Source organism: Lepidothrix coronata, unplaced genomic scaffold (assembly GCF_001604755.1).
Source record: "Lepidothrix coronata isolate B3197 unplaced genomic scaffold, Lepidothrix_coronata-1.0 Scaffold3, whole genome shotgun sequence".
NCBI lineage: Eukaryota > Metazoa > Chordata > Aves > Passeriformes > Pipridae > Lepidothrix > Lepidothrix coronata.
The window spans coordinates 4,987,033-5,008,644 of NW_016690183.1; the positions used below are offsets into that span (position 1 = coordinate 4,987,033).

At 40.1% G+C, this 21,612-nt stretch overlaps 1 protein-coding gene across 2 annotated transcripts in view; it reads right to left on the bottom strand.

The window, feature by feature from the left end:
• Positions 1-21,612, bottom strand: part of LOC108501442 (amphiphysin) — a 118,742-nt gene that overhangs the window by 54,506 nt on the left and 42,624 nt on the right. For both annotated transcript variants that reach the window (XM_017823333.1, XM_017823323.1), the window contains exon 2: positions 12,239-12,319. In XM_017823333.1, coding sequence (XP_017678822.1) covers positions 12,239-12,319 — 81 coding nt within the window. The remainder of the gene's footprint in view (positions 1-12,238; positions 12,320-21,612) is intronic.

Consider the following 21,612-nt stretch of genomic DNA (forward strand, 5'->3'; position numbering starts at 1 on the left):
GACTGAATTTACTTTTCAGATTCAACAAAGAGAAGAGAGCTTTTACACTAATTTGATCTGGAGCAAGTCACCTACAGCTCTCAAAGCCATTAATCAACTAAATTCCAAGCACAGGCATAGACCACCTGAGAAGCTGCTGAGTAACAGCAAGTGCACAGGAGCAGCCAGCCCACCAACCTTTCTCTGGTTTGGGACCATATTCAATGCTCCAAAGAAAGGCAACCCATTCCCTTGCTTTGGGATCAATGCTGCATATCAAAACAAGGGCCATACAGGTGCAGGTTGAGTATCAGTGGATTAAACCTCAGGCTTAATTACCTATAAAGCAACTGAAAGTTCTGAAGTAGTAGCTTGATGTTGTGTCCTTTGAGAAAATACACATGCATACATCTTAATACTGCTTAGCGAAAAGTACTACCCTAACGCATCATTACAACACATTATATCATCTCACGTAACACAGTAGTTGCTGACCTCTTTCTACTTCATTCTGTGCTAGAAGGGGAGGAAAGGATATGACTGCTTTTCATGGACCAAGGCATTCAGTCATCAGTGTTGCTACAGACAAAAGAAGATTGTACCTGGGAGCAAATTTCTCAATCTTGTGTCTGAAGAAGAGTATCAGCAAACTTTAGGCAGAAAGAGAAGTTCCCCTTTTATGCATGTCAGTCTCCTCCTGGAAGGATCCCTTATACTCTGAGAAGTCACATGAAGGTACAGAAATTATCTTTCCAGTTCATACCTTCTTTAACCTGAGCACTTGTGGTGAAAACAGAAGATACAGCAACTTTGTTCTTCACCATGCTCCAGCTGAACAGGTGCTCATACAATAAAAATTTTTAGTTTCTAAAAAATTTCTGGTGCTTCAGGAGCAGCAAACTGCAGCTGGAAGGCTGAGAACCTTCTTAGCTGACCTCATGTCCAGTAAGAGGTCTACATTTACTCATACAAATGTGGTTTTGTCTCTAGGACTAACTAGCACACCACAAATGGCATGTCTGGGAAACACTGCTGGAACACTCTGCTTATAACAGAACTGCTGTGCAGTTTTATGACTGGTACCCTAACCCACTATGAGATCTATTGTGCTTGGTTAGCATCATTCATCAGTAGCAACCGCTGCTCAGGAAAACGTGTAAGAAAAAGTCAAAGTAGTAAAACATGATGCAAATATCTTGCTATATGTGCTGTTATGAGTTCTGACACTTCATTCAAAAGAATAATTTTAACATGCATCTCTTTCAGCCTAGGTTATTAACAGGCCAAAAACCACTGAAATATCCAAGCACGATAGAGCCATAAGAATTTTTCCTTGTTAGCAAATGTTGTGTGACGTGACATTAAAGCACCCATGAACAAGGGCCAGCTCCCACTGAATTTGAGAAATAATCTCTCAGTTTCAATGGCAACAGAACTAGACCTTTCTAAAAATACCAGAAATAAAAATTAGCATCAAAAGTCCTCAGCTCTGTGAATTCTGCAAAATGTGCTTCTGGTCTACACACTTTCTATAGTCATGGCTGGGCTTCGCGAACGAAGATTTGGGAAGGCTCTATCCGTATTTGTTACAGGCACGTTGGTGACTTATGAGGCCAATACGAGACAGACATATTCGATTGCAAAAGGCACAGCAGAAAGATTCCTTAGATGGTGTATTCTGCAATACACGGTTCTTTCTGTGTTGCCTTTTCTCCTCGAGAGAGATCCTGCGTGTGTTCTCAAAGGAGACAGCCGTGTTATAGATGGCGTGTCTCCAGGCCTCCCGATTTGAGGCCAGAGTAGACCAGTTATGGTGATCAATATGGCCAAGGCTGAGATGTTGTTTCAGGGAGTCCTTGTATCTTTTCTTCGGGGCTCCTCTCTTGCGGCAGCCAGTGGCAAGTTCACCATAGAGCAAGATCTTAGGGAGGCGGTGGTCCTTCATCCTGGAGACGTGCCCTGCCCAACACAGCTGTGTTCTCATCAACATGGCCTCAATGCTTGTGACAGCTGCTTGCTCTAGAACAGATGTATTGGTCACATAATCTGACCAGTGGATGTTTAAGATTGAACGGAGGCAGCGTTGATGGAAGCGTTCTAGGAGACGCAGGTGGTGGTGGTAGATGACCCATGATTCGGAACCATACAAGAGAGTAGACAGTACTATGGCTTTGTAAACACTGATCTTGGTACTTTTCTTCAAGTGTTTATTACGCCATACTCTTTTGTGGAGTTTTCCAAAAGCACTATATGCCTTTGCCAACCTGTTGTCTATCTCTCCGTCAATCTTACCATCCGAGGAGATGAGGCTACCTAGGTAATTAAACTGCTGGACTGATTTGAGTTCTGATTGGTCAATGGTGGCAAATCTCCATTGCTGGCAAAATCCTGGCAAGAATACTCTTGAACAGACTAATACCCACTATAGCAGAAGGAATCCTTCCTGAAAGTCAGTGTGGTTTCAGATCCAACAGGAGTACCACAGACATGGTATTTGTTCTCAGACAACTGCAAGAGAAGTGTAGGGAACAGAACAAAGGTCTTTACGTAACCTTTGTCGACCTCACCAAGGCTTTTGATACTGCAAGCAGAAAAGGTCTGTGGCAGATTTTGGAACGTTTAGGTTGTCCCCCCAAGTTCCTTAAAATGATCATCTCACTCCATGAGGATCAACACAGCCAAGTCAGATATGGCAATGCACTTTCTGAGCCCTTTTTAATTAAGAATGGTGTGAAACAAGGCTGCGTTCTTGCTCCTACCCTATTCACAGTCTTTTTTAGCATGATGCTCCAAAGGGCCACGGCAGATCTCAATGATCAGGACGGTATCTACATTCAATACCGTACCGATGGAAGCCTATTCAATCTAAGGCGTCTGAAGGCCCACACCAAGACCTTAAACCATCTTATCTGGGAGCTACTTTATGCTGATGACGCCGCCCTTGTCGCCCACACAGAAGCAGTTCTGCAGCGTTTAACATCCTGCTTTGCAGATGCTGCTGAGCTCTTTGGGCTGGAAGTCAGCTTAAAGAAGACAGAGGTTCTCCATCAACCTGCACCTCAGGAGTCCCCCATCATCCCCACACTTTCTATAGTAAACTCACTATTAGAGAAGACAGATATACTTTACCGCCTAAATTAATATTCACAGGATGAAAATACTGCACTGTTGGCTTTGCACATCTTGCAAACTGTGATATAAAGGTTTTAAAAAGTACTATATTGAAGACTGTCACATATTTAATGTTGCCTCTTTGTGGTGTTTACTGGTACATTCTTTCTACTTTCTGATCTATCAGATGAAAGCATCTGGTGGCTCTGAAACCACTGCTCCAAGTATTTTAATTAAAGACATGAATTTTGTTAAACGAGATGCAGTTTCTTGAGGGAGAATGAAAAGTAGGTGTCATTTCGCCAATGTCATGTTCCTTTGAAATGGAATTTCCCAAGACAGCACTGATGCTCTGTTCTACGTGAGGAAGCAAAATGAGTTAGAGTTTCATAATACGTAAGAAACTCCAGAGAGAAATCTCAATAGCATACTTAATAGCAAACTTTTCACAATCAGGTTGTTTGATAACAATATGCAAGTTCCAGCAGACTCCAGCACCAAAAATCAGTGCTCTTACCTCACCTGGTCAAATTCAATATACAGATTTCCAAAAATCTACTACGTAATCCTGTTAAACTGCACATATGAGCAAGGGAAGCATGCTAACAACCTAAACCAACATCCACCTTCAGGAAAGTCGACACAGCTCTTCACAGCAATGTTCCAAGCAACAGTTTGTTGCTTTGAACATGGTAGCATATCGCCTTTCTACTCTCTAGTCTCATTACATGGTCAGTATTATATAGCTGTTAGAGACACATGCACTCAGTGAGATAAGGAGGTTCAGTGTTTCAGAATCTTGTCCTCTGCAGCCACAGGTCTTACGTACCCTTACAGCAGCACTAAGCCTTTTCAGCACTACTGATTCTTGTGTATGTTTGGTTTTGGTTTTCTTTTCAAATAATAGCATTTGGATCAGCTCTATTATGTCACAGAATAGTCTGAGTTGGAAGGGACCCACAAGGATCACTGAGTCCAACTCTTAAGTGAATGGTCCATACAGGGATCGAACCCACAACCTTGGCATTATTATTTAAGCATATCTTAGCACTGGAATTAAGACAAAGAGAGCCATATCACTGTTGGCTGTGAGACTGATGAGATCTAAAAAAAAGTTAATGACTAAAACCATAAAAACCATGGTTTCTGTCTATCATCTTTTGCCTCCTGATGCATTAGAAAAATTGTTGCATCCACTCAGAAATTAAAGGCCATCTTGCCTCCACAAAAGTTGGAATGAATGACCTATTTGCGAGGAATCATTTATTTATTGTTTTCCAGTCAGAACAGAAGAGTTTGGTTTTTCTATCATGTCACATACAGGATGTAAATACAATACATCTTTACAGGAAAGGTCAGCACAGCATGTCCTTGATACAAAAATCAAATGTATCACTCCAATTTAGTGAGAGTCAAGAGCATTAAAAATGTTGAACCTGAAGTATAGGCTAATTAATTACCTGGTCCATAGAAAAATGATCATTATTAATGCATCTCAAATACTGGAATTTTTTCATTCCATTATGAAGACATCAGAGAAATAGATAAAAAGAAAGCATTTTTTGTATCACCTGGAAGACATGCTTTACTGTAATGTGCTGTTACTTGCCACAAGTGCTGTCTCTCTGTTCATAAACACTTCAGGTACTATTTACTGGTGGGTCTTTTAGAGAACTCTGATGTAGGAATGAAAAGGACTATTGCATTAAGAGAAGCTTAACAAAATAAGAGGCTATTTGGACAAATCTTTCAGTAATTCAGTACGAAATCTATCTGCTTACCAGATTACCCTGTTTTACCATTTATCAGGTTCCTTATAGTTCCTAGAACTGTCTGCCAAATTTTGGAATCTTTTTCTTAAAGAAATGGATTTTTTCTTTTCTCTCGCTACAATCTGTAAGAGATTTGGGGGTGGAAATATTTCTCTAGAGCATCACTTGGAAAAAAGTTGGGTTTGCAACCTTCTCTGGAAACACAGAGGTTTTAGGCATGCCAGTATCTTCCAGGACAGTGCCAAATTTGTGGCCCAGCCAACTAAAAAGGCTCAAAAGTAAGAATTTCATTGTTCTAGTTACTAAGTAACATGATGATTTGAAGTAAACTGCATCAAACTGGCTTCTCAGATGATCTGGACGAATCCAAAAAGAATTAACTCTAAAGGTAAGAAATAGGGAGCTCTGTCTTGTGTTAGGAATGACTCCCAGTAGGCAGGGGAGAACGCTCTGTGCCTGCAGGGACACCAAACTAACTAGCCCATTCACTGAACCATTGGTTTCTGTTTCAGATGAAGACTGAACAGAAAATACCTGGTACTCACTGTAAATGAAATTCCAACCTCGCCTCACGGCTAAACCTGCCTCTCCCCTAAACTGGGATTCTATATTCACACCTATTGCATCCTCCTACAAGCATACTCATGTGCTCAAATTAGCGTCCAAACTAACAGTTTCAACGAAAATTTCGGATCTGCAAAGGCAGCAAGTGTAGAGTCTACAGGTCCTATGCCTAAAAGTAATCTATGCAAGCTTAATGTTGAGCTAAACTTTCTGAACTTTTTTGGGCCTCTGTTTATGCCTATAGCTGCATATCCATACCAAGATTTGTAAATAACATATATAAGCTATGTATTAATAGATCTAGTATAAAAGTGTCCAGAACTGTTGTGAACTGCATCATGCTCAATCCATACGTTAAATCCCAGAGCTGGGCTATGTCAACTATCCCCAGGGTCAGTTATCCCTAACGGCTCCTGAAGAAACTTATACCAGTCTCCTTTAAAAATAGCCAGAAACAACTTGAACGTTCAACTTCACTGCCTGAAAGAAAACAACTAGCACAGTTACTATAGCTCCAGAGGCATAATAGTTTATGTCCAAGGGGCAGTCAAAACCAGCACAGTGTGACAATGGTTTAGACTTTGGATTTGGAGCAACTAATAGGCAGAATCAAAAAGGCAAAACATCAGATCACTCGCTCTCTCCTTTGAAGTGAGGAATTAGTTGGAATGGATCTAGGTTGTCCCTGCAGAGATAATTTTGTAGCATAAAACAGAGAGACTCACCTTCCTGCATATCCTGCCTGATCAGAAATTAATGAGGTTGAGATGAGATCTAATAGTACACTATTTTTGTTTTGGGAAAAATGGTTCTTCATACATAAGATAATTATTAAACACACATATCAGGACGGAATGGTAATGAGCAGAGAAATCCCTTCCACAGCCCCAAAATAGTTTGCACATTGTATAGCTTATGTTTGGCTTAGTGATCATCCAGTATCTGAAGTACACTTTTGGATTGCCCCAAATGGCTCAGTCTCCCTGAATGCAAACACTTGTTGGCTTGCAGAAAAAAAGTTCCATCCTACTAGCCTAGACTGTGTTTTCCTATGTCTGTTTTACTTTGGAATATCTACCAGGGACAACACTTGACATCATCTTTATTTAGCAAAGGAGTCTCCTATGGACAGAACTATATTGAACACATAATATGTTGCAGCTTAACAAGTACCAAGAATCCCCTTCAGTTTAATATGAGATTCTACAGACAATCAAGAAAATCTGAGTATCAGCTAAGTAGTAACGGAGTCTCCTATTCAGAGTAATTTTAAAGTTCACACTTTTTGTTTTATTGCCTGGATTCTTTTATCTGTCTCAAGACCACGCGCAAGACAGTAAAATGAGGGGAGTCTAAGAGGAGGACGTAAGGTAGGTTTAAAGATGTTCAAACAGATACACAAGATACCTAATAATTCCCAGAGAAAATAAGATTTTGGAGAATACAGATTGAATTTCACATTATTATTTGTAATACATATTGAAGCTCCCTTTCTTCATCATTTCTTTCATTCAGCTCTAGATTAAGACACCTATTACTGTCTACATGAGTTAGGTGTCTCTCCTTGTCATAGAGCCAATTAATATCTCTTCAGTGCAACCTGTGGAGTCAGGAGAGCAATTAAGAAAATCTAATAGTTAAAACCATTCACTTAGCATAGCCATCTACAAATGACATCTACAAATGACAAAAGCAACTGGTCCTTAGGGACCTGACAGCTTTGGTGAGCAACATTTGGAAGCCAAGAAGGACACACTATGGCCTTGCAAATGGCAACCAATGCCAACATTTAGACTCACAACCCTCACAGCAGTTGGTGGGGCTGTACCAGGAGCCACAGTGCAGGCTCTGCCCTCACTGATGAGTGCCATCCTGTGGGGTCTGGGACAGGTTGGCAGAGACAGGGACTGGTAAGAGGCTTCACTGACAGCCCCCAACGTAGCAAGGGTTTGAATCAGATCCAGAGTCTGTCTGAGAGATCCAAAAGGAGTAGCAGGAGATGCAGCTGAAACATGGGGCATCCCCATCCTAGGCATGGGGATGAGCCTACAATATAACTTTTGCCAAGGGCTGAGCTTATTTAGGACTCCTGGGTCCATGTGCAGGATTAGGGGACCTAGATAGGGCTGATTAGAGACATTGAGGCCTACAGATGCCGCCAGGAAACTGATGGGTTTCTGTCTTGCACTCCAGATCCCACTGCCCAGTTCTGCACAAGCACTGGGAAACCTCCAACTCCTGGAAACAAAGACAATCTGAAACTGGATCTCTCTCCAGGCACAGGGCTCAGCAGCCAAAATACGTGTCTATTGCAGCTGGAGGTCACAGACTCACAGAATCACACAATACACCCGGTTGGAAGGGACCCACAAGGATCATTGAGTCCAACTTCTGGTCCTGCATAGGACCATCACCAAGAGTCACACCATGTACCTGAGAGTATTGTCCAAAGGCTTCCTGAACTCTGTCAAAGGCTTGGTGCTGTGATTACTTTCCTGGGGAGCCTGTTCCAGCACCCAACCACTCTCTGAGTGAAAAACCTTTTTCTAATACCCAACCCAGACCCCCCGCCACAACTTCCGGCCACTCCCTCGGATCCTGTCACTGGTCACCACAGAGGAAGATCAGTTCCTGCCCCTCCTTTTTCCCTCATGAGAAAGTTGTAGACTGCAGCGAGGTCTCCTCTCAGTCTCCTCTTTCTCCAGGCTGAACAGACCAAGTGACCTCAGCCACTCCTCATACAACTTCCCCTCAAGGCCCTTCACCATCTTTGCTGCCCTCCTTTGAATGCCACAAGGTGCTCAAGAGAATCACTGAGTCAGTATGTATGATACAGGACTGTGGTCAAAGCCATGTGTCTCTGTCTGAGCAACAGCTGGGGGCCAGGTGGGATACTGTGAGGCATATCTACTGCTTATGTGTAGGTGGTGAATCTCATCTTGGGTATCTTAATTAATGAATCAGTTTTAAAAAACCAGTGTCACAGCTGATGCAAAAAGAGCACTTCAATAAATGTTAACTATGTCAGAGACCAACTTTTACACAGTGTCATGACAGAGCTGTAAGGCATCTTTGTGCTGTAAGGCATGGTTGTGTGAAATGAAGATCTGGCCAGGATCAATCTTTTCAGGACCTCTAAGAATTACACCCAAGGAGCAGCTCTTACTACGAGGTACACATTAAATAAAGCAGTTCACAGAAGCAGGTTCTGCTCACTCAACAACAGCAAAAAAGGGCTCTTCATTTTCACCTAATTCTATAAACTAGCAACAACAGCACTTGACATTTTGCTTTTTTCTAACAACATGCCATAGGCAGCTGCTTTTGTAGTAGTAATCACTGTATCTCTTTTGTGTACATACAATACATAAAGTTATTGGGTTTAAAGACTAAAATATATTTTAACTGTAGTCTGTAAAGTAGAAGAAGTCTCATAACTACATATATAAAAATAAGAGGAAAATATGGATATACATGAAATAGTATATTGTTCTCTTAGAAAAATAAAGCCAGTACTGTGAGTCATTAAAATATACATGGGCATAAAGGAAATTGCGACTTTCTGTCAAAAAAGAATGTGTAAGATGCTTAAGCCTCAAGAAATTTCTTGCAATACACTGAAAATCTGTGTCATACTGTCATATATGAGTTTATACATTTTGTTTGTTCCACAAGCTTTGATTTAGAGTGGCAATTTGCAGTTTTCAACCTAAGTGGAAGGTGAAAAACAGCTGTATTCACTGCTTAAAATCTAAATGTTTTTATTGTTGGTGTCAGCTGCAGCAGCTTATTGCTTCTGATAGAGAAAGTCCTGAGGCTCTGCAAAACAACCGTGCTCTGTTCTCTCTGGACATGGGATGACTCAATTTCTCCATGGTGATTCATCTGGGTAAATCAACTCTGAGTTGTCAAGTCCAGAAGGGGCTCTTATCTAACTGTATTCAGAAGGAGATGGGAATGGATCACTGGGGAATCTAAATGAGCTTTTTATCCAGATAGATCTGCTGCATGCATCCTTACACATAGCCTTCTGCTGAATTTGGTACATACCCACCAACCGATCTGCTATTCAGGCATCATGTTAAGATTTAAGGTTTTCAACTATCTATTTCCTGGATAATGAGCACTTTCCTTTCTCTATCCTTTCTCTAGCTGAAGTGAGAGTCCCAATTTATTATCTTTGGAGAGTATTAATAAAAATATCATTCTATACTTAAGATCAGCTGACCTCCCAAGTGTTGCAGGCTCAATATGGCAGGGGAACAAGAGAAACAGACCATTTTCACATCTTCCAGCTTACCAAGATGCCCAGAGCACACAGGGCACCAGTTGCAACAAAGAACTTGCAAAGAGACACAGAACTGAAGTGATAGTGTTTCTGAAAATGTACCGTGGGTAGGTGAGATGCTCAGGGAACAGACAAATCACTGCTAAGTGAGATTGCAAGAAAAAAGGAAAGTTTGGATGTCCTCTCAAACTGCCTCTGCCATGGCCTTGTTTGTCAGTGACCACCATGGAGACAAATAATCCTAGAGGGAAGTGAAATAAATGGGAAGTCTCTACCAGGGGTGGTTCTGCTTGCAAGCCTCCTGGTTGGCCACATCAACAGTTTGGTGAACCTCAGCTCAAGGATCACTCAACCAGACAGCCTTTTTACTCTTCAATATCTAGAATTTAACTTTTCTTTTTCCAAAGGCTCTAGAGTATCAAACTAACCTTGAAAGCAGAACTGAATGTAAAGCAAGAAGAGATGGCTGCCTGAGTTCACAGAAGACAGCAGTTCTGCAAGGCATTCATTAGTAAAGTAATAATTCAGATGCACATTTTAATGCTTCATATCTTTGCATTGCTAATTAGTTGTAAATCAAAGCATGGACTAAACGTAGAAAATTTAAGCTATCTATATGCTTCCTGCTGGTGACCGTGGCAGAAAGAGTACTTTTGCAGCATTTCCCACCCTTGTACTCTTTGAAAGCACAGTAAGCATGTGCAACTAGTTCAATAAATACAGAAACAGTCTCTCTCATTTTGTGCCGGTGGAACTAGCCTAATCTGCATGTGCCTCTCCCAAGAGTTGTAGTGGTTCCCTCTGCGCTCCCTACACAATTGTCTCTCTGGTCTCAAGTCACATTTGCATCTAGATTTAGCATCATACGGTTCCTGCAGAGTCCTTGACTGTTTATTACTGTCTCTCTGTACATCAAAAGAGGAAGAAATAAAATAAAAGTACTACTAAGATCCTCCTTAGCCCTAGGCAAGACTTTCAGCTGAAAATCACCATTACAGAAAATTCTCTCTAAAGGACAGAAAAAAACCAATACTTGAGACGTAATTTTGCTTAAAAAAGATATGCTTTCTCTTTCACCTCTTTTTTTCTAAATTTCTCTCAGAATTTTGAACTAAAAAAAAAAAAAAATCCCACAAACTCTGTTTCTTCATGGGGATGCTCAAGTTGATCCTTTTACACCCAAAATACCCTTACAGATGTACCTTTCTAAAAACACAGCTACTAGCTGTGCAAAGAGCTGAGATACCAACAGCAAGGACAAGCAACAACATAAGGACAATCAAGAAGTCAAGAAGACTTGGAAAAGTGGAAGGGGAAGAAAAGGGAAAATATAATATCTCTGCAGAGTTTCAAAGCTTCTTCAGACCTATTAATTCCTACTATCTTCCTGACCTCAAGAAATTTGAGGGAGGAAAAATAGATTCTTTTACTCTCAGAAAAATAGATTCTTTACTTCTCAGCATTTTCCTCTTTGCTGAAGAAGAAAGATCTAGACAACAGCTCAGTGGCCGCTGAAACTTCCCTCTCTACTACACTGAGAGAGGAAAATAAAGGCTAAGTGACCATAAAATGCAAAAGTTAATAATAGCAGTCAGGATGCACGGTTTGTGTTTACATGAACAGGAGAAAAGTGCACGCGATGGATAGGACTGATTCAGAGGAGACATTGCAAAAAGTGACATCAGCCAATTTTTACATTGTGTAAAATATGGGGGAGTAGTTCTCACCCTCCAGTGTCTTTCTACAGGAGCTCTCAATGACAGCTCACAAAGACGACAGATACAACAGTTCATACTTACATAAAAAGACTATTTTCTTGGTGGTATTACCGCAGTTCAGGTTAGGCATTAATTTGTACTAGAAAGGTACTATATAATTAGTTGCAATTTATCACCTTGAAGCCAAAAAGTCTGTCCAACAAAGAAATAAATAATTAGGGTTAGAATTTAGGATTGCATTGGAAGTAGATTATGAACTCTTTGGGGCACCTTTGTTTTCCTGTATTGTGTTTACAACACTAAGAGGAATTGAGCACTGCTCCCTTGTAATGCTTCATCAGCACTGCCACCACAGACCCCAGCACCCACAGGGAATGTTACAACACATATGCATACTGAAACTACTAAACTATTCACTTCTTATAAAGTATTATGATGTAGCACTGATGAAAGTAATCCACAAAACGAAACCAAGGAAATACTTCTCTTCTTTGTAAGAAGGCAAACACTAGGCTGCTTTTAGTTGGGGTTGGGTTCTGTTCTCAATTATATTGGTGAAAATCTGCTGTCACTCTGTTAATCTCAAGTAGTTCAAGAATGATGCTGCTACAAGTGATTACAATACATCCTTTCATTATCAGACCGTTTTTAGCCCTCTGCATGCACAAATCCAACCGTTATTTCTGTTTGAAAACAGCAGAACGAAATCTTCTACCCACCAAAAAAAATCCTACCTGTTACCCTATAATACCTTCAAAATCAGCAATTCTTAAGACACAATTAAAGAAACTGAAAAAGCAACTGACCTCTTGCCGTTTGAAATTTTGAACGTATTCTTCAAATTGTTCATCTTTAGTTTCATCTGCTTTTCCTAGTTTTTGAAGTACCTATATTGAAAGGAAAAAGGAATAATTTAATATTTATGTCACAGAACAGAAATTCTGCTACTTTCAACACTTCTGTTCTTGCAGTTAGGCTTAAATAGCATTTTATTTTTGCGTGTGTTCATGCACTACAGTTTCTACAGTTCACACAAGAAACTATTTTGTCAAAATAAAAAAAGATAAAAGCAGGAGTATGGGGTGTGTGTGGAAATATACTTCAAAGTATAGAGTCCTCGGTGGGACGTGGTTTTTCGTAGTGAAGCAACTTTTCTTTTAGCAAAGAATTCCATGGTTTCAAAGCAAGGAAGAATGAGAGAATTTTGCTGGCACTGCAAGTTTTTCTTCAATTCAGACAAAGAAAGAAAAAAAATCATTAGGTTTTTCTTCTGTTTATGGTTCATTACATCGAACAGTATTAACATTATTCTTATCTGTATGATTTTCAACACAAAGTCATAGAAAATAAAGAAATGTAAGGCTGCATGAGAAATTGTTACAGTTGATGCTCATTTAAAACTTGGTGTTAATTTTTTCTCACCTCATTAATTCAGAAGTGGATTGTCATCCACTAGATAATAAATATACTATAAGAGAGAGTCAATCAGCAATCTCAAACGTAATTTGACACAGCTACACTTTACACTGTATTTAACTACAATAAATGCATTCTATTATTAAATCCCATCGCTATCCTCTCATTTTAATACTAAAGACTTACACACAGCTGCAAATAGGCTTCACCCTGCTTATTAAGGAACCCCTTAATCTTTATAGAGTACATGTATGTGGGACTGAACCATGTCACAGAGTGATGTTCAGATTGCTCTTCTATGACAAGTTGACCAAACTTTCAATTTTCACAGGAAAAACCAAACTCAAACAAATGCAAACAAAACAAAACCCACCAACCCCAGGAAATTGAAACAGTAGCAATTAACAGATACTATGAATAAAGATATAAGCATCACATCATCTGTTCTTCTCAAAACAAAGAACATGCAGCTCCAGTACTGCTACATTCTCTCTCTGACCACCTTCCTCTCCCAAGCCCAGCCTGCCCCACACCACAAAATCAGTCTGCACAAAGGTGTGGTGAGCATTGCTACAGTGGAAACCCGGGGTCAGGGTGATCGTGAAGGTGATACAATGCCACCTTGTAAGACCCTAGGACTGGAGCTACGAGTTCTCCCAGGGAGTTTTACTTTAAAAATATATAAGGTTCCAAAAATTCGCCCACCAAATCTTCAGAAGAACCCTCAGCTCTTTAACCATGTTAAGACAGAGCACAAAGGAGAAAAGCTCCACATTTTCTCACAGGGTGCTTTTACTGGTAAACTTTAGAAAATAAGAGATCTTGGCAAAAGTTTAAAGGGTAACAGGCAACCGAAACAAACCATTCCACAAAGCATTGATTTAGCACATGCTAACCCATACAACTTAGCAAAATCCAACCCATTCGGTCCCAAGTTACCCAAAATATTAAGAAATTAGTAAAGAAAGAGCAGAAGTAAGAAGAAGAAAAGAGCTACCACCAGGAGTCCTGTGTAAGTCCAGCTTCCACGAGGTCAGGTCGTAGGTCTCAAGCCAAAATGGAGACCAGGTTGCTGCTGTTTTTATATGCTCTGGTCCCCTGTGGCCACCCCTCCCAGGTGGGACTCCCAGCCCACCGGTCACTCTGGGGCTCCGGGGTGGGATAAGGAGCGGTGCTCCCACTGTGCCAGCCAATCCTGGGCTAGGTCAGGGGCTCTGAGGTGGGATACGGGCAGTGCTCCTGGGCTGCATTTGACTGACAAGTGCTCGGGGGTTGCCCACTGACTGCAGGGGCTGGGACAGGGCATCACCTCACTTCTGTGAAATTCGACCTGTCCTTCCCCCCCTACATACACACACTTGAGTTGGTCCGAGCCAATAATTAATATAATGAGCCAGTCTCTCACATACCTGTGGACATGGCATGTGAAACATCGAGGAAGTTTTGACATATTTACAGCAGAAAGATAGAAAGAATGATATCAGAGAAGAAAAAAAGGCAAAGACCAGCCTTTTGCTGCCAATAGAGATGTTCATTTTCTGGCATATATGGGCATTTTGGGTTGCTTTTACAACTACTGCTAGTCCCAGAAACCTCATGCACTATCATGACCAACCTCTTCCTAAAATATTAATAAATATCACAGATAGTTTTACAGAGGAATCATTTAATTTAATATTTTGAATCATCACATTGCTCCTTGTCACCAGCAAGACTAACAGTCTGCCCGCAACTTTGATCTGCACCAGGTGGCTTTCTGAAAATCCAACATCTCCTCTTCAAAGAGCTGGCTGCTAGGTAAGCCTCCTGATCACGGCAATACATTCAAACTATGTTCACAGCAAGAAGTAGCAGGCATGTTAACTGTAGTCTGAGCAATCCATAACATAGATAACAAACTAAAGCAAGAAAAGTGGTCACGATAGACTCTTTTTTCCCCAAAATATCAACAACACACATCCATGTCTCCAAATGCGCACTCAAGCCCAACAGTAAAAGGCTCAGAAGGGAATAACCTCTTACAGCACCTACCTTCTACGGTTTGGGGTTTTTTTTTATCCTATCTACAACTTACAATTTCTCTACAGGTATTTAGCTGAACTGAGACTAAGACACAGTGTTACAATTTAGCCTCTGCAAACACCAACCCTAATCTTAAACCAGAGCTCCATTAAACAATCATTAATAACATAGTTTCTCAATTTTCCTAATGCAGATCAGAACTACAGATATGTCATATGATTGGAAATAAAAGTTCCAAGCCAGAGGCTTGGAATTAGCTAAAGAAACTTACTCTCATGGAAGTCCTGTAGCCCATGCCATGTACACAGATAACTGGTGTTCACTTACTCTTTTCCTAAATGCAATCCTAATCCCATGCCCACAATTCCATATGGAGACAGTGGAGCAGACTGGGGCTAAAATAAACTATTCCTCACAGGTCCATCCCATCCATATAACTCCATGCACCACTGAATGTATAGCTCAGCCTTTTACAACCAACCCAATTGTAACCACAACTTTATCACTTGTAGTCTAAACAGAGAAGTTGCCAGGCTGAAGGTAAGTATTAGAAACTGACCCACCTTCTAGCAGTTGTTTGTGCACTTCTTTCTCAAAGTGGAAGTCTCTTGTCAAGTGAAGTCTATAGTTAGTTTATTTTTGTTTAGTTAGGTGAGCACCTGGGGGTCCCTGGTGGTCTAGTGGTTAGGGTGCAGCACTCTCACCGCTGCGACCCGGGTTCGATTCCCAGCCCCCCGGGCAGATGGAGCTCGTCAGCCCTGTGTGGCAATCCATCTAAGAGAAGGTCACTCTAAACAAACCTACGTCCTGAGACCCTCACTGCCACTGTCCAAGCTTGCTTGGCCCCAGCAGATGAACCTCAGGATTAAAGGGTGGGCTCAGTTCAGCGCACGCTGTGTCTCACCTAAAAAAATCCACTGCGCAGGCTCGAAGGGTTAATGACCTTTCCCAAATCTTCGCTCGCGAAGACTGGCCATATTATTATTATAGGTGAGCACCTATAGGGTGTCTTTGGAGTAGAGTTAAGGCCAAGTGAAGGCTTGTCTGGCCTACATATGGGTTCCTCTAACTGAAGGGGTTAATAGCAGGTCTATAACTCCATCCGTCGTAGACAGGCTGAAATAAATTTTAAACACATTCATTTTGTTACATAGAGTACCTCGGTTAGAGTCAAGGTTTGGTCTAGGACAAGGATTAGGAAAAGGCAAGTAGACAGCCTACTAGCACTAAGTTTAGAACAAGAGAAAACAGACTTGAAACACCCAAGTTATTGGAAAGCATCTGATGGTTCTTAATGGTAAAAGGAAGACTGTGCTCAGGAGCAGCACGTGCCTAACCTCCCCCTTAAGCCTCACTTCAACCACCCTTATAGATAAGCATTAGCTTTAGTAACAGGAATAGCTCAGTTTATTGTGGCCTATGAGGACAGGAGAAGGGTAGACAGACAGTGTTTCACAAAAGCCTTAGAGGGCTCTATGACATGCCAAAGAAAGGGGATCTGTACCAATAAGTGGCAAATATTTTATTTTAGGCTCATGTGGTAGGTAACCCATATTATGGATTTGTATGCAAGTATTGGAAAAAAAAAAGAGCAGAGGAACCAAAGATGCTGCTAAACATTCCGTGGCCTGTAGGGCTTGAATGAGGCCAGAACTTAGTGAAGGCAGGTGGTTAGCATTTTTTTTTCTGAGCATGCGCATACAGAGAAAAAACATTTGAGGTTAGGTTTGAGAACATCTATTAATGTGTAGGAACAGCCTGTACCATTTACAATAAAATAAATTTTAAAAATTAAAGAAACAGACATGAACGGAATCTCAATAGTCAAGTTTTCCGTAGTCTTATGAAGATTGTTTAAAAAGCCGATCACTCTATCAAAAAAAAAATCCAGGATAAAAGTTGCCTCATTTAATATAATGAAACTAAATCAGCTACCAGTAAGTTTTCCCTTAAAATAACATAAAAAGATTTAAAAAACAAAAGTATCTAAAATGGGTATCAGTGTTGACCCAGGTATATATTATATATATTGCTAAGAATATAGTTAAGTTCAATTAGCATTGAGAATGAAGTAAAAGCTAAATTTGATATGATAATAAACCTAGATGCTGTCAGGTAAATACATGTAGAGAGAAATTGTTAGACAATGTGGTACTGACATAACATATGGCAGATTCCACACTAACACATAACATTTTGAGTAAGAACATCAAGCATGTCTGATATCATTTATAAATGTCATCAAGAGTACACTTCTAGATACAAAATGCAAGAATCCCCATTTGGGGATGCTGCATCTTCAACAAACTTTCAGAAGATATAAGACTAAACAGTTCCTCTTTAGTCTTTTAAGTGCTCTTATTTATCAAATAATACATTCATTTCTATGAGGAACTTGAATTCAAATGATCAACTTCAGAGTGATTGCAATGTGAATGTTTCCAAAGAAAGGAAACTAATATAATAAAATAAATTACAGATTAGCTTGAGAAAGCTTGATTGCATTGAAAACTCTTGTCTTGAGGCAAGAACGACAGTGTTCAATAGCTGCTGAGACTACCACCCTGATAGGCCTACCCATCCTCCCCTAAAAAAGTTTTCAAGACTATCGCAATTCAGGGAAAGGAAAAAATAAAAATAAATAAATAAAAAAATGAACAAAAGCCCAAACCCAAAACCAATGCAAAAAATCCCCCAAGCCCCCACAAAAAACCCCAAACCAACATCAACCAAAAAACCCTGAAACGTATTCTCTGATGTAGCCTGTGGCCACCCAGGAGCTGCCTCAAGAGCAGCTCAGCTTCCTGCAGAGCAGCAACTGGCTGGACAGGAGTTGACCTCATCAGCCATCCCAACATACATCATCTCCAGTCACACACAACCAACACGTTCAAAACCACTCAGGTTAGGAAGACGTGACTGCTCAGACACGGCTATCAAGGAGAAGACTTCATCAGAAATTCCCAGGACTGTTAAAATACTGAAAAAATTAAGCTAATCTAACTTGCCACAAGTAGCACTATTTAAGGGAATTTAACGGAATAACACCAGTATGAAAAGCAAAACAAACACTCACAACAATCCAAAAACATTGTCATGTACTCCCTGTCCAAAATCTTTTGAAAACAGCAAAGTGCTCTGGATCTCAACAGATGCAAACTCATTCATCTATAACACTATTCTGCAATACTTTTACAACACCATTCCACAGCATAATTATTTTCCTAGTACTTTACTCTTCTACAACCTGTAAAAGAAATACTAGGGCTGCACGACTAACATGTGCAGTTTACCAGGGACACCCATGATTAAAAAGACAATTTTTTTTCATGTGATGAGATGTTATACAAAGCATCCAATACCACAAAACCATAAAAAAAAGTGTCAAAATAGAAAAGTTAAGCATGATCCATGATACGCAGCTGGTATTTGAGAAGTGTAGAAGCAAAGTTTAAGAAACCTTGTTTATTCCAGAAATAAAAGCTAGCTAGGAGGACAACATATTGAAGTATGAAGTCTGGTGCAGAACTAATTTCAAAACTTATCTACTGTCTCTCACCCAAGCATGACAGCAGGGTGTTAAGCACAAGAAACAGAATACTCAAGACTTACTCAAGCCACATAAGATTACTACCTCCTCATTGTTAGCACAAGGGTAGCTGAAGTGAAATCAGAGAGAGAATCATTACAAGGATGCTACTTGGTTGTTCCACTGCAAAGAGGGGCAGGAAGAGACAGTGGAGTGGATTAAAGATATGTAAGTATAGAGCTTATCAAACTATTTGTTTAGTCCAGTTAATACAAAGTCTCCTCTCCAAAGAGGTAACATTCATATCTAACTACTCAAGATCTACTTGGGTGGCATTTAATAACAAAACAAATCATTTTTTTTGTCATGATGTCACCTTCATTTCACTTCAGCACTGAAATCTCAAAATATGGTCTGCAATAAAAGATGGGCAACAAGATATTTTTCAGTATTGTTACATGGTAGGATTAAAAATTAGATGGAATTTCATAATTAGAAAAATAATAATATAGGATTTTTATAAAAACTGCTTATTTTTTCTCTAGTGCTAAACACACCCAATAAGTATAAATTAGCATTATATAACGGAATTAAGAAGTCTGCATCTGAGATAGGGTAGTGTATTACTCAGTTTCAATTCTGCTATGAATATTTCAATCCCAGCATAGCTCTGATGCAACAGGTTCAATTGCTTCTATTTTCCAAGTGGTTGACTAAATTTCATATTTTCCATGCTATACAGCCCTATACTTCCTAGAACTCAGCCTTACACTTGTACTGCTGTTGCTATTCCACCCTTGTGTTCCTGCAGAAACAACAGCTGAAGGTGACAAATGTTTTCCTGAGCCTCTATTCTCATTAACATCTGTTGCAGGGTTGTGAAAAAAAAAAATCCTTTTGTCATTGACAGACTCGAAAAAGCCCGAAAACCTGATTAATACAGAACACTGAGCATTTTACTAAGAGATTTTTACTACAGAAAATGCAGAAAGAAGCTGTAATAAAGGTCATGACTGATAAGCAATTACTTTGTGTGGTGCTGGTTTGTTACTGATCTTATAAAATGACTAAACTTAGCTGAGGTTTCCAGATCAGCTTTAGGTCATCTGTAGTTACCACTCCTTTTTTCTGTCCACACTTGCATTACTAATGCCATATAGAACAACTGATCATTCATCAAATTACAGGTAATCTTCACGGTCACATAATGTATTTTATATCTTTATTATTGTAATTGTGCCCCAGCCTCTTTCAAAGTCTTCTCTTATATTGGGCACAATAATACTAATTTGCCCATCATTTACAGTTAAATTTCATTGCTCAAGTTTGACACAGTGGATCACATACTAGAAAAGAGGCCATCACAGTAAACTGCAGTTGGGAGTGTAGAGGACTGCAACTCCACAATTGCTATCGTAATATATAACATAGCCAATTTCGGTTGTACAGTGTCACAAAGCCAAAGAGAAGTCATATCCTGAACTGCATGAATGCACGAAATATGGCCCAAGCAATAGAAGAGGGCAGCTGCTAGGTACCAGGCACTTTCCAGTACAGAAGAGCACAGAGATGGCTCTACAGGCCAGACCAATTGCCCATGTAATATACTAATCTCTCTCCAAACCCTCTCAAAAGAAGATTCCTAGGGAAGATACATGACAAGCGCGCAGTGATGTTCCTCCAGAACCCTCTCCCAACCACTAACAAACTGCATTTCAATGAATTCCTGATGTTGCCTCTTTACATTTTATAGATCTGATGGATTTTTCTTATTGATGGGTTGTCCTGGTTCCTGTCCTGGAGAAGCTCTGATAAGGTATTTGCTGTTTAAAGAAGCATGAAGGTGCACTTCTCTTATAAATGCTTTTCTTTTGTTAAGTTTTTGTAAGCTTTCGCTTGCTGATGCTTTGAGTATTGTAAAATACCATGACACATGGGAACAGTTTGCTTAACAAACAAGAAGAGTATTGAATAACATCCAGACAAGCATAAAACACTATGATAAGCTATATTCTCTTAATCAAAATTGAAAGAGGGAAATGTGGTCTTTCTAATGCAGCCTAAATGACAGATGTGAACACTATGCCATGAGAGATGATTATAGTAACCTTTCCACGAATTACAGAATCTAATTGTACATCATTGCCCAGATAATGTAAAAATGCTCTAAAGTGAGCCACAAAATAAACAAGATTATGACTGCTTTCAGAATGAAGCCACAGACTTCTACTTAAGTCCTTGGTCATTTGGTTAAAACCAGAAAGTACTTTACAGAGTACACTGACTTGCACATTGCAGTGTGCCACAGTGTCTAGGCAGACCTTTGCTCACCCTTTTCTTTGCAACATCCAGCAAATTTGGTCTACTAGAAGTATGCACCCTTGCAAAATTTAACACAGTAGTAGGTGGCTACTGTTCTGCATTAAGTGTGATCCTAAGAAGTCCAGAGTAAAACTTAGCTGGGCAGTAAAAATTTAAGGAGACTGAAGGATGAGCTTTCAAGTTTGCAAAGGCCTCATTTCACTTATGAGAAGGGAAGGAATACTAACAGCTACGACAATGTACTGCTAGGGACTTCTCCTGCTTGTGTCTTAGGAACTTCACACGGCTTAATGCTATGAGGCTCTCCCATGTGATAAGGTGGCTCATCAGACACTCTCTGCACGTATTCTGAAAGGTGCTTATCCCCAGTGGATGTGAAAACCTGGCAGAGCTTCAAAGAACTGCCATGTATTTAAAAAAATTAACAAGCTGTTCCCTAGACTATATAACAGAGGACCAGTCAATATAACATAGGACAGAATCAAAGTAGAGATGGTGGAATGGTGCTTTTCATGGGAAGTAGCTTAAATAGGAAAACAGAATGGAAAGAAACAATAAACAACACAGACCAAGGTGTAGAGAGAAAAAAAGAGTGAGAAATCAAAGGAAGAACTAAGAGGGAGTCAAACTATTATGAGAGAATAGGGACCAAGCTAAAACCAAAGAATCAACTTTGAGAAAACATGGGTTTGATTCATTTGTCTTCCCGTAGGCATCTCAGATGGCACAGGATGTCTCAAACACGTCTGTGCAGATGGAAAACATGACATAGGACCTGTGAAAGTGTCTTCTGGAATAGCAGCTTGAAGCAAGACAGGATACAACTCAAGCAGCCTACAACTCAGGCTGTTGAATTGAACTAGGCTATTAGCATAGCAACATCTATGATCC